A 13,165-nucleotide genomic window follows, 5' to 3' on the forward strand; every position below is an offset into this window, starting at 1 on the left:
ATGATGGGAGAGATTTTTTCTGAAATGAACTTGATTCTGTAGTACTGATTGTTCTTTTGTAAGAACAACAGTCCCTTCAGGGAGATTAAAAGTTGTGTATTATACTTAATTTATCATGGTTTCATAATTAACTGATGGGAAATTTTTATTTGGAGTTTCCAGAATTGTGGAAACTCATCGATGTGGGTGATTTGAATATAGATGGTTAATTTTGGTCAAAACTCTTGTTACCAGAGGTAAAGGGCACTAAATCCTCAAATCAAACGGTGTTAAAAAATAGTATTAACCATGCAGCTCTTCCCAGAATGATATAGATATGGCAGAAAATGTATTCTTTGCTTTCAGGAGTTCCAGTGGAAATCGTCAAAGAGTCTCTCGGGGAAGAGCTTTTCAAAATATGTTACGAGGAAGATGAACACATTCTAGGTGTGGTTGGAGGAACCCTCAAAGATTTTTTAAATAGCTTCAGCACCCTCCTGAAACAGAGCAGCCACTGCCAAGAAGCAGAAAAGAGAGATAGGTTTGAGGACGCTTCCATTCTGTGCCTGGATAAAGACCACGATTTCTTAAATGTGTACTATTTTTTCCCTAAGAGAATCACGTCCCTGATTCTTCCTGGCATCATGAAGGCTGCTGCTCGCGTGTTGTACGAAACCGAAGTGGAGGTGTCCGTCCTGCCTCCCTGCTTCCGGAATGACGGCAGCGAGTTCGTCAATCAGCCCTATCTGTTATACTCCCTCCACATCAAAAGCACCAAACCATCCCTGTCCCCGGGGAAGCCCCAGTCCTCGCTGGTGATTCCCGCGTCCCTCTTCTGCAAGACCTTTCCTTTCCACTTCATGTTTGACAAGGACTTGACGATTCTGCAGTTTGGCAATGGCATTAGAAGGCTGATGAACAGGAAGGACTTCCAAGGAAAGCCGAATTTTGATGAGTACTTTGAAATTCTGACTCCCAAAATCAACCAAACGTTTAGTGGGATCATGGCTATGCTGAACATGCAGTTTGTCGTCCGAGTGAGGAGGTGGGACAACTCTGTGAAGAAATCTTCAAGGGTAAGGAAAATATCATAGTGGTTGGCATATGAAATAAATCACTTCGTGTTTAAGGACTAGAAATTAAAAAAAAAAAGTAAAGAGATATGCATCACTTCATACATTTTGATAAAACACCCATTACGTTTAAGACAATTCTTAAGTAGCATTTTAAGGCTGAAATAAACTTAACATCCTTTCTTCATTCATGTGCTGGTTACTTGATTCATTACTTCAAAAATATTTATTGGATGTGGTCTACCTTTTAAAGTCCTCTCAGGGTATTTTAGAAACTGAATTAGATAAATATTTATATAAAAATGTGTTTTTAGTCATCAAATACCTAACAAGAGGCATTATTCTGCAAGAAACAAACAAAAACTACTTGTTTCTTAGAGGAGACAACTAAATGGATTTTTAAATCAATTTTTTTTAAAGATTTTTATTTATTTATTGGACAGACAGAGATCACAAGTAGGCAGGGAGGCAGGCAGAGAGAGAGGGGGAAGCAGGCTCCCCGCCGAGCAGAGAGCCTGACTTGGGGCTCGATCCCAGAACACCAGGACCATGATTCGAGCCAAAGGCAGAGGCTTTAACTCACTGAGCCACCCAGGTGCCCCTTTAAATCAATTTTTAATAGACTTGGAAAATCAGTAACTTTCTTAATTGTTAGAGAATGTTGTGGGGCTTTTTCTCATGGTAGAGAATCTGGGTGGTCATTTAGTCCAAGGAAGGAGTTTGCAAAATCATAGTTGATTATATGAGCAAAGCTAACATTCAGGCTTATATGTATATAACTTTTAAACATGCATAATTCCAGGAGATGTGCACTTTGTTCCCAAAATGAAAACAGTTTTAACACTCTTCATCACAAAAACAATGTAGCTAAATGCTCAAAATAGGTAATACTTAGAGATATTCCTTGCAGCCAAAAAATCAATGACATTAATTGGATACATTTTTGTGTGTGAAACAAAACAAAATACTATTTGCAACTTCCTTTTTCTCACTAAGCAACACATTTCGGGTATTCTTCCACATCATGGTGTGTAGGCTTGTTTCCTTTTTCCAGAGACTGTGTAGAATCCCATTGTATGCTTATCCTCTATTTAACCAGTCCCCTACTGAAGGGCATCTGGGTTGATTTTGACTCTTTGCTGCAGAGAACACACTTACATGTATTTGTTCTCACTCATACAGTAAACCAGGATGATCACCTACCCCTCACATCTCTCAAGGCTTCCTTGGTACAATCCTTTACACTATCTGCTACTACTAACAGAAAATAATAGCAGAAATATCAGCCTTCCCCCTAGTGAGAAAAACTTGAAGCAAGATTTTTTTGTGTGATTTATTGAAAATCATGATCTCTATGCAGAGTTACTCCACTCTACCCATTCTCCAAATGTTCATGTGTATTTTACAATGCACAGTCAATTGGAACTATAAGAAAGCATATTGTTCCTTTTTAGCAGGTAGGAAAAAAAATCGAGTTAAACACAAAGAGATCATCACCATATCTCTACCTTTCCTTTTGTCTAAAAAGATGTTGGAAACTGAAATAAACCTCAGTTGGTTTGCCTTTACTTCCCAGGTTATGGACCTCAAAGGCCAAATGATCTACATTGTTGAATCGAGTGCGATCTTGTTCTTGGGGTCACCCTGCGTGGACAGATTGGAAGATTTTACAGGACGTGGGCTCTACCTGTCAGACATCCCGATTCACAATGCACTGAGGGATGTAGTCTTGATAGGAGAGCAGGCCCGAGCACAAGATGGCCTGAAGAAGAGGTTGGGCAAGCTGAAGGCCACCCTCGAGCAAGCCCACCAAGCCCTGGAGGAGGAGAAGAAGAAGACGGTGGATCTCCTGTGCTCCATATTTCCCTCCGAGGTTGCGCAACAGCTGTGGCAAGGGCAAGTTGTGCAAGCCAAGAAGTTCAGTGACGTCACCATGCTTTTCTCCGACATCGTGGGGTTCACGGCCATCTGTTCCCAGTGCTCACCGCTGCAGGTCATCACCATGCTCAACGCACTCTACACTCGCTTTGACCAACAGTGCGGTGAGCTGGATGTCTACAAGGTAGGGGCAGAGGAGGTCAAGGCCCATGGGACAGGCAGAAGTCACTGAGGAAAAGCACCAGAGCCAGGACCCCCTAGTTACTGAGTTACCATGCAGATGAAAGGCTTTCTCTGCAAGCCGCATCCTGGGAGCAGGCATTGTGCCTTAATCCTGTGCGTGTGCTCTAGCCAGAAATAGCGCCGAATCTGCTCAGAAACTGAGATCATTATTCCATTAAAGGACTGCCCCATTGTCTTCTCAAAGAATAAGCATAGCATGAAGGGGTGATAGGCTGAGTGGAAGATGGGGCATAGGACCCCTGAACGGGGACAATTTAAAAGTCAGTAAATGGGACACTTAATGGTGGCAACTGAGCTGAATTATCAAGCATGGGATCATTCCAAGTATGACTTACATGGAGAAAAGTGATCCTCTGTAAAAGGAAAAGTAGAAAAAAAAACATGGGTCTTATACAAATTATCTTCAAATAGGTTAACTCAGTATGGAATTAATGTGATGCTTTTAATGGCTGAGTCAGAGGAAAAAAACACTGACTTAAGGCATTATTGGAGATTCGAGGCCAAAGGCAGAGACATAGGTGCAGAGAAAGGCCTGGCTTCAAATCTGGTTCTCTACTTGTTCGGTAAGCTGAGAAAGTGAAATAGCCTTTCTCATCTCTATAACAGAGAAAGTAATATGGAGCTAAGTAATAAAGCGCCTATGGAGCTTATACGCATGAATAACATACATTATATCCTATAAGCTTCAGGAACAGGCCTGTTGCAAAGATGATGGTAAATCGTATCAGTTATTCATGATGTAGTGGGACTTACTGCCCAGTCTACCGCAAACTGGGCATCACTCTAGGCACGTGAAAGCTCATTAGGGAAGTAATTATCCCTAATGTGTACTAGCCTTTTTTCTTTTTAAATGTAACTTGATTGGCTATAAGAGAACTAGTGAAATAGTTTTGTGTTTTGTGTTCTGTGTTTCTAGAATTAACTCCCCCTCCCTTTTTTTTTTTTTTTTTTTTTTTTACTAATTTAAAGTCTTTCACATTATTCTAGCCACTGGCATTAAGAACAAAGCACCCCTCTCATTTGTGTGGCTTGAATCCCATTTTAGTTTGCCACGTATAATTTGGCATTTTGGAGATTCACCCAACATGAAATAAGTACATCAATGAGGAGAAAACAAATATTATTTATGAGACTACATAAGCCTCTGCTTTGTTCCAGTCTAGATGTCCAACTTAAAACCCTCCTTTTAAAAATTTCCAGCAGGAAATTCCAGACAGAGCCATGATCCCCTTGGGGAAAACACACACACACACACACACACACACACAACTCCATGTATAATTACTGATAAAATAATTGGCTTTAGTTAGGTTAAGCTTGATGGCCTCTTGTGCAATTTACTATAGTTATTTGTAGATAGTTTCTATCTTGACATTGTCTCCTCTCGGAATTGTAAGAAGAAAGCCTCACTCTCCCTTACAACTGCTACGGTGGCTAGCAGAGGTAGTGGCCCTCTTCTACAAATTTCAGCTTGTTGAAGCTAAAACAATTCAGTTATTCCAATCAAGTATTCAGAATCTGTGTTCCTCACCATGTGGATAGTAGTCACAGAGTTCCGTAGCTAATCCAGCCACACAACCCAAGCTAAATAATGAATCGTCTGCTCTGTCCTTATTTCCAACTTCTCTTCACTTCTGATTTTGCATGGAAATACCTGGAGACAGCTGTGAGTAGATCAGGAAGGGTCTTCACTGGGAGATAAACGTAAGATGCACAGTGTGTGTAGTAAGATGCACAGTGTGTGTAATCATACGCTCGACTGTGAGTGTGGTGGCTTCCAAGGAATAGTCTAGCTTTCCCCGCCACACCCCAGGACCTGTTTATACCAGGATTTCGTTTAATCTCATTTGCTTATTGTCTTTTCATCTTCTTTTCATTTTTCAATTTATTCAGCTTTCATTTATTGATTTCATTTATTCATTGTTATAGCAGATATTTACTGTCATCCGGGGTGGGTCAACTTGAGCGAGAAGATCTCATATGTGGGCGATAGGAGGGCAGGGCTGCCCAATGCCAGATTTCCATGTGACAAGGTGAATGCCTGGTTGGGAACACAGGTGTACAGGTGTTATGATAGCAGAGAGAATAAGCATCTAGTAGGAGTGAGAGCACCACTTCTTTTAATTAAATAAGGTGCACTTCTTGGGCACCTGAGATACGTCAGCCATTATTTTAGGCACTTTGTTATATATTCATTTGCTGAAGAAAATCTTACAAGAGGCACAGCCACCTGGTTCACTTGTTAGCAAATATACTGGGCACTGGTAATTTAGGAGTTAGTAAAACAGGCAGTTTGAGAGAGCTGACATTCTACTGGGGAAAAGAAGGGAAAATGAGCAAATGAGTCAACTTCCAGCATTCCAATGGGTGTGCTATTCTGGATAAAGTTAAGGAGGAGAAGAGCAGAAGGTAAGGGTGATTGCTATTTTACAGAGGGCGGGTGGGATAGGTATTTCTCACATGGTAATGTTTTAGCGGGCACTGGAGGAAATGAGGGACACGCCAAGTGGCCGTGTGCAGGAGGTTGTTCAAGACAAAGGAATAGCAAGTGGGAACATGTTTGATATGTTTGAGGGATAACAGGAGGTCAATGGCGCTGGGACAAAGTAAGCAAGAGAAAGGATGAAGTAAAATCAGAGATTAGCAGCAAGGTGAAAAGGACTTTAGAGGCATTTTAAGAGTTTCAGCATTGATTCTGAGTGAAATGGAGAATCACTGAAGGTTTGTCTCCCTTTCTCATTTTTCCTTTCTCATCTCCATCCCTCTACACTAGAAAGTTTGAATAAGAGGAGTGATACGATCTAGTAAGTTACAATAAGTATTTAGAGGAGGAGAAAAACGCAGTGATTATGATTTGGTGGATTATTTGTGGATTCAAATTAACTGGTAGCTTTGCCATCAGCATTGCGGACATATAAAAATTCTATTACAACAACAGTAATGACAATGATAACACTTGGAATTTATATAGCAGCTTGGTTTTCAATAGCCTTCCAAGCACCATTGTTTGACATCTTCATTTCTATACCTCGTGACTACTACTCCTGTAGACCCCCTTATAGTTACTATGAGGATCCCCAAATCCTTTTGAAAAACTAGAATGTCTTAGCTTTATAGCATACATTTTTACTAAATTCATATGAAACGATTGAGCAGCGACTGTTCAAAACACTGTACTCTCTAAGAGGCTATAAAATCGGCAAGTGATTCCAGTATCTTTAAGTAAATTGTTACAAACACGCAATATCATTTACATTACATCATTGGCCTCTACAGAGCGCTTTACATGAGGTGGAGGGAGTGAAATGCTCAGCTAGTCTGGGAGGAGACGCCACCTCCTGACATTGTGCTCCCAGGACCACACTGCCTTCCAGAGCAGCACCTGATGTAAGGCATCTCCACTTGATGAATTTCCTGAAAGGGAAAGCCATTTCTGAGAGTATCTGATTTACTCTGATGTTCTAGAGGGCCCAAACACTACAGTGTCTGCTCTATGACGTGCACTATGATTCCTTCCGAACTTGTATTTGTGATGCGGAAAATCTATTACATGCAGGTGGAGACCATTGGTGACGCATACTGTGTGGCTGGGGGACTACACAAAGAAAGTGACACCCATGCTGTTCAGATAGCGCTGATGGCCCTGAAGATGATGGAGCTCTCGGATGAAGTCATGTCTCCCCACGGAGAACCTATCAAGGTAAGGCAGATCATATATTGCCCAGCAAATGTCATGGAGAGTACATGCTTATTAATTATTTATAATTAAAGATGAAAAGAAAATTATAATTATATATATAAGATTTATATATAATTATATATATAATTATAATTATAATTAAAAATGCAAAGAATAGTGCATCAGTTGGGGTCAGTTGTAGAGAGCAAAATGTCTGAAGTTGTTGAAGCCGGAAGAAATTTATGATAGGGTCTTAAGGGGTGTGCAGAATCACTGAGAGGACTAACAAAGCCATCCATAAGTGAAACCTTCAAGAAAAGTGACTCCCAGAGCTGCACTTGAATCCTTGCTTTTTCTGAGATGGAGAAGCTGGCTCCAGAACTCTACTGCCCCAGACGCAGCAGGAAACCACTGTGCTCAGAGCTGCTGCCTCTATTACTGGCTGCAGGACAAAACTGCACTTAATATAATTTGAATCAGTAACATGGAAATCCTGCATCACAACCCTCACAAGACGAGTGACTGGAAGCTGGACTCTGTGCTAAGCATGCCGTAGGAAACCCACAGACTGCCACAGCTGTCCATGCTCTTGGAAGCCCCAGAGGTGCAGTCACAGCAGAAATCCTGGCTTCCAAATCGCTTACAAGTATATCTGATTCACCAATCGAAATGCATCTAGAAAATGCAGACAAGTTTAGAAAACATCATTTCCCCTGTAGGGCAGGACATTACACTCTAATGAAAATTGACTGCTACTCCACCCCAATATTTTCCAAAACATGTAACACTCTAAAATTTCTACATTATCTCAAAATAATGTCTTATTGCAGATGAGAAGATAAAATGACCATGCTAGGCATTCATTTCAGAGAATACAAGATCACCTTTATTTGTCCTACTTGTAGTGAATCTGCCACTTAATTTTTATAAGACAGTCCTCGATTGATGATGTTCAAAAATGGGATTTTGAGGGCCGCCTGGGAGGCTCAGTCAGTTGGGCGTCTGCCTTTGGCTTAGGTCATGACCCCAGGGTCCTGGGATTGAGCCCCACTTTGTCTTCTTCCTCTCTCCCTGTTTCTGTTCTATCTCTCATTCTCTTTCAAGTAGATAAATAAAATCTTAAAAAGAAATGAAAAGAAAGGGGACTTTGAAGTCCTATAGAATCCTATCTGGCATGCTATAAAATAATAGAGAAAAGAAAGAAAAAATGTAAAATACAAAACTATAATACTTAGAAGTGTAGCCTTGGCTCTCTTCATAATAGAAGCCATATGTTGAACCCAGCCTTTTCCCTCCTTCTTACCCTACTACCCAATGGAATGGAATCAAAGTGAAAGAATAGGAAATGTTTCCTTTTTGTTCAAGCTCTTTGTGTCTCCAACATGCCATTTGTATAAATCGCCTCTCACTGCTGATTTCCTTACTACCGTCCACACACTCTGGCTTAGAAAGCTGCAGGTGGAGTGTTGATAGAAACCAGAGGGCCGCATGCGACAGGGAAAGTCGGTCAGTGCAAAGTAAATTTGGAAAAGGACTCCTGTACCCTCCTTCCTGCTCTCAAGGCATCTGTGAGGAGACATGTGCTGTGTCAAACGTGGTCCCCAAATGGAAGATTGCACCAGCAGCTTTCCCTTCAGGACGTGCTGTGCATCTTAAATTCAGGGTCTTTTTCTTGTGAATTTGAAACGGAATTTGTGAATTTGCTGGTGAATATGGAGAGTTCCCTGATAAGAAAGTTGTGGAGTTGAGAGCGAAATGCAGAACCGGAGAAGGGAAGAGAAGGAGGGAGAGTGGCATGGGAGGAACTAAAGGCCATTTACTTTACCTGCCGTGTTTGGATTGATAGATTATGAAATAGAAGAAAGTCTTATCATAAATGTATCACGACAAAGTTAGAATAACTAAGTACAGAGAGAGAAACAGGTTTAACCAGGAGAGTGCCCCAAGAGGGGCACCTGATCTAAATCATAAACTAAAATTGTATTTTTACAGAGAAGATAGACTTTTGCTTATAATGATCAGTTGGTATATGTACAAAACCATATTCTCCTAAAGAAGAAAATACCAGATGTAACGGATATCTAAGCTTTGCTGATTAAGATGAAATTGTGACAAAGAAGGGACTCTAAAACTAGTTCAATCCTGTATTTTATAGATGAGGAAACACTGAGCAAGACCTAAAGAGACTCACAGAAAGTCACAGATTTTTGTGGCAGATGCAGGTCTCCTAATTCATACTATAGTGCTTTTGTTTGAAAATTGTGCAAAATTCATGATTTGACATTTTATAAGCAAATGATTCTGGAACATTCTTAGCAGATACCTAAAATCAGTTGTAAAACTAGGCAAAACTAGAGTCTTCCGAACTCTGAATAACATTAAATCGTTGAGTACTTGGCCTTTGTTTAAAATGCATACACCTAACAAAACTTTTTTTAAATTGTCAGCTGAACAGAGGACTTGAAAAGAAAGAATGTTGTACCCAATTGTCATACAGAATATCCCGACTTTAGCTTACTGTATTGTAGCTGCGTTTTCAGAATTTGTACATCCCCTGAGATCAATAATTCAGAACTTATAAAAGATGCCAGTTTAAAATATTGTTTTAATTGTTCTCCAAATCACTGGTAACCTTCAGAATTCCTAAACTTTTACCCCAGCATATCCCAGACCTCACCTTACTTCTGGATATGGCCCAACTCTGGTTTTCCACGCATTTGGGCGGGTTAAACAAAAATGTGTATGTAGTCATAGTGATGCGGGTCTAAGCCACTTCAGCTCTGCTTCCTCTGTCTGTGATGTATTCTACTTAAGTATCCCAATTCCTTTCTCCTTTCATGTTCATCATTAAGAGGGGGGAAATGTTTGCCATAAAGTTCTTTTTATCCTTTATATTCTAAGAGCGGCATCTCCTGCCCTTCTCTGACCGTGCGTTGGGAAACAACCCTTGGGGGCCAGGATTCTGTCTGTCTCCCTTGATGGACAGAGCAGGTTCCCATAAACAGAAGCACACAGACGCTTCGCCTTGTCATTCTGGTGACTGTGATAGGAATGCACAGAAATATGTTTCAGACATTGAAGGCAGCTGAAACAAAAATGCTTTGTGGAACAGACCTAATTGCATAGTGGAAAAGAGTTAAGAAGTCTGACAGATTTTGTACTAGGAATATTTTTTAAAAGATTATATTTATTTATTTGACAGTGATCACAAGTAAGCAGAGAGAGAGAGAGAGAGAGAGAGAGAGGAGGAAGCAGGCTCCCTGCTGAGCAGAGAGCACGATGCGGGACTCGATCCCAGGACCCTGAGATTATGACCTGAGCCGAAGGCAGAGGCTTTAACCCACTGAGCCACCCAGGTGCCCTGTACTAGTAATTTTTAACTGGATGTGAGTAGAGGGAAGCAGGCAGGAGGTCTTGCAGAAGAGCAGAATGGTGTAGGGACAGCAGAAGGTAAAAATCATATGAAGGGCATTCATCTGGTATGGACCAGTGATCGAGAAGTGTTTTACCAATGATGAGGACATTGTGTGACTTTGGGCTTTCAGATGCGAATTGGACTGCACTCCGGGTCAGTTTTTGCTGGCGTTGTTGGCGTTAAAATGCCTCGTTACTGTCTTTTTGGAAACAACGTCACCTTGGCGAACAAATTTGAGTCCTGCAGTGTTCCACGGAAAATCAATGTCAGCCCAACAACGTACAGGTACAGTTTGCACTAAATGCCTGAAATCCCTTCTTTTCACGTATACACTGTTGTCTTTTTTTCCCATTGGTTTATATTATCCTCCATAGCATTTTCTTGCTTAGATAATCTGACAAGAAAGAGAAATGCAATAACTTTACTATCCTCGCCTTTTAAAAAATTACTCAGCCTCATGAGAAGTCTGAGGTGCTTGTTGCCCAGGGGGCTCCTTGACTCACGTCCCATCCTCCTCCACTGTTCTTCTCAAATCACGGATTCATGCTCTCCATACTTGGTTGGCCGTTCTGACAGCAGCACCTTCCTGGCGCTGGCCACCCAGATTTAGCCTGGGCCCCACAACTTACAGGGCATGGTCCTCAACACGCCTTTAGCTCAGATGCCAGACGGGGAGACGTTCCATCTCATTTTAAGAATCCAGTTTTAACAGAAAAGCTTGAATGGCAAAATGTGTTCCAGACATAAGTGGTAGCTAACGTACCAAACGATTCCCAGAAAGTTATCATTCCTGTTCTCAGAGAAAGCTATTTTATAGCATCTTCGTTCTCCTGAAAACTCCACAGCCTTTCTTTTTAGAGTTGATAACTTCTTTTCCTGTTTCACCAGAGAAGACAGGAATGCATCTGATAAGTGTATCACCACCTTCCCCTGGGGGCAGACCCCATCAGGCTAGTTACCTCCCCCCCCAGAGCCCTGGTCACAGCCTCTTGCTCTGGTGACAGTGCCACCATCTTGCCTGCTCCTCCTCCAGACGATCCCCCCAAGTTTGCTCTGAGTGTGACCACTTCTCGCTTTCTCAAGAACTGGTCTCCTGAAAATACCTGGTTTCTCTCTATGATCAGTTTCTCTGGTGAAATGATTATTCCCATCAGAAAACAGGTGTGTCTTCCTATTAGACTTCTTAAAATAGTATCTTCCTTGTTTCCAAGCATATTTCAGCTACCCACCCCCAACACCGCCACCATATTTTTGTTCTTTTTCCAGCAAAACTCATTGCAAGAGTTCTTCATACTCACTGGCTCTATTTTTTTTTTTTTTTTTTAATCTCCTGTTGGCTCTCTGGCTCACACCTATCAGCATGTGTCCCTTGCACTCCACTGACATGGTTCTTAATGGGGTCGTCGGTGTTCCTTGCTAAAATCATGCTCAGTTCTTCCCCCTTATCTTCCTCAACATCTCAATGGCAGCTGAATAGCTTGAGCAGTCCCTCTGTTGAATGTTTTCTTCCTTAGGCTTTTGTGACTCCACACTCACCTCGTTTCCTCATTACCCCGTGACTTCATCATCTCAGTGTTTTGTGTTGTTGCTCTTTTCCCCACCATACCTTCGAAGTCCCTGGAGCTCTGTCCCCATTGTCTTCTGTGTCTGAATTTTATTGACTCACAGTTTTTTTTTTTTTTTTTTCTGTTGTTTTTTGTCGTTTTATCCCTAGTCCATCCCACAATTCTTCACTAAGCTACAGACTCATATATCCTATTCTGTATTTCTGCTCAGATGACTAATTGACAAATTAAAATTATCTTGATCATCTTAGAACAAGTAATTTCCTACATACAGTAGCCTGATGAAATCCACCACCCCCCCCCCACAGCCTAGCTTGCTTTATCAATCTCCTTAAAATGGCACCACCATTTTAGACTCTAAATCTCAGGGCGATCATCGCTTTCTCCCCCTCACAGCTTACCACATCCACCCACAGATTATATCCTGAATACATCTTTTTTCACTTTCTTCTGTACCACACCCCAAGGCAAGCCTCCCTCCTCTGTCCCACCCCAGCCAACCCAGGATCACCCTCACTCTTCTGCTTGCTTTCTTGTCCACCTCCTCCGCACAGTCCATCCCCCACACAGCAGCCAGATCGTCTCTCTCAAGTATAAATCCAGTCTCGTCACTCCTGCGTCAAAACCCCCGCAATGGCTTCCCATTGCAACCAGAATGAAATTGAAGTATGCTACCAAATGAGACCAAAATGTCCTCTTTGATCAATGTCCTGCCAACCTGTGTTGTGTCACTTTATTTTCTTCCACTTTCTCCTTCGCTCACTGCCACCCTGCCATCCTGGCCTGCCTTTTTCCCTTCGGACTTGCTACACCCATTCCTGAATTGAGGATACTGGCTGTACCTCTGCTTTCTACTTGTTCCCTGGATCATCCTGCGTCGTCGTCTTTCTCATAATTAGAGCTTAAGTCGAATGTCACCCCTTCAACGAGACACTGGTTAGTTAACTGCCATAGCTAGAGGAACAACTTTAGCCTCACACGCCTCACGTTATTTTATTTTTCCATCTTCTTAGCTCACACCTGTGTCTAAAATGGTGTTTTTCTTTCAGTGTTTATTGCCTACCTCCCCTCGGAGTGTGTCAGCCTCCGGTGGTCTACACTTCATAGCCCCAGTTCCCAGATCAGTACCTGGGGTGTGGTAGGACAGCAATAAGTATTTATTGATTGACGGACCCCTCTTTGATATGAAAATGAGTCACTCCAGCAGGAGAATTGGAAAAGTCCTTGGAGATAGGTAAAATCATATGAAGGGCATATGAAGGGCTATTGTAATGGGAATAGCCTCAGAGTCATCCCAGATAGGCCATGTAAGGAGAGGAACTCAAGTCCTTAG

At 41.7% G+C, this 13,165-nt stretch overlaps 1 protein-coding gene across 6 annotated transcripts in view; it reads left to right on the forward strand.

The window, feature by feature from the left end:
• GUCY1A1 (guanylate cyclase 1 soluble subunit alpha 1) overlaps positions 1 to 13,165 on the forward strand; it is a 63,537-nt gene that overhangs the window by 42,393 nt on the left and 7,979 nt on the right. For all 6 annotated transcript variants that reach the window (XM_044224667.1, XM_044224668.1, XM_044224665.1 and 3 more), the window contains exons 5-8: positions 346 to 1,055; positions 2,629 to 3,114; positions 6,730 to 6,873; positions 10,398 to 10,552. In XM_044224667.1, coding sequence (XP_044080602.1) covers positions 346 to 1,055; positions 2,629 to 3,114; positions 6,730 to 6,873; positions 10,398 to 10,552 — 1,495 coding nt within the window. The remainder of the gene's footprint in view (positions 1 to 345; positions 1,056 to 2,628; positions 3,115 to 6,729; positions 6,874 to 10,397; positions 10,553 to 13,165) is intronic.

Source organism: Neovison vison, chromosome 11, assembly GCF_020171115.1.
Source record: "Neovison vison isolate M4711 chromosome 11, ASM_NN_V1, whole genome shotgun sequence".
Classification (NCBI taxonomy): Eukaryota; Metazoa; Chordata; class Mammalia; order Carnivora; family Mustelidae; genus Neogale; species Neogale vison.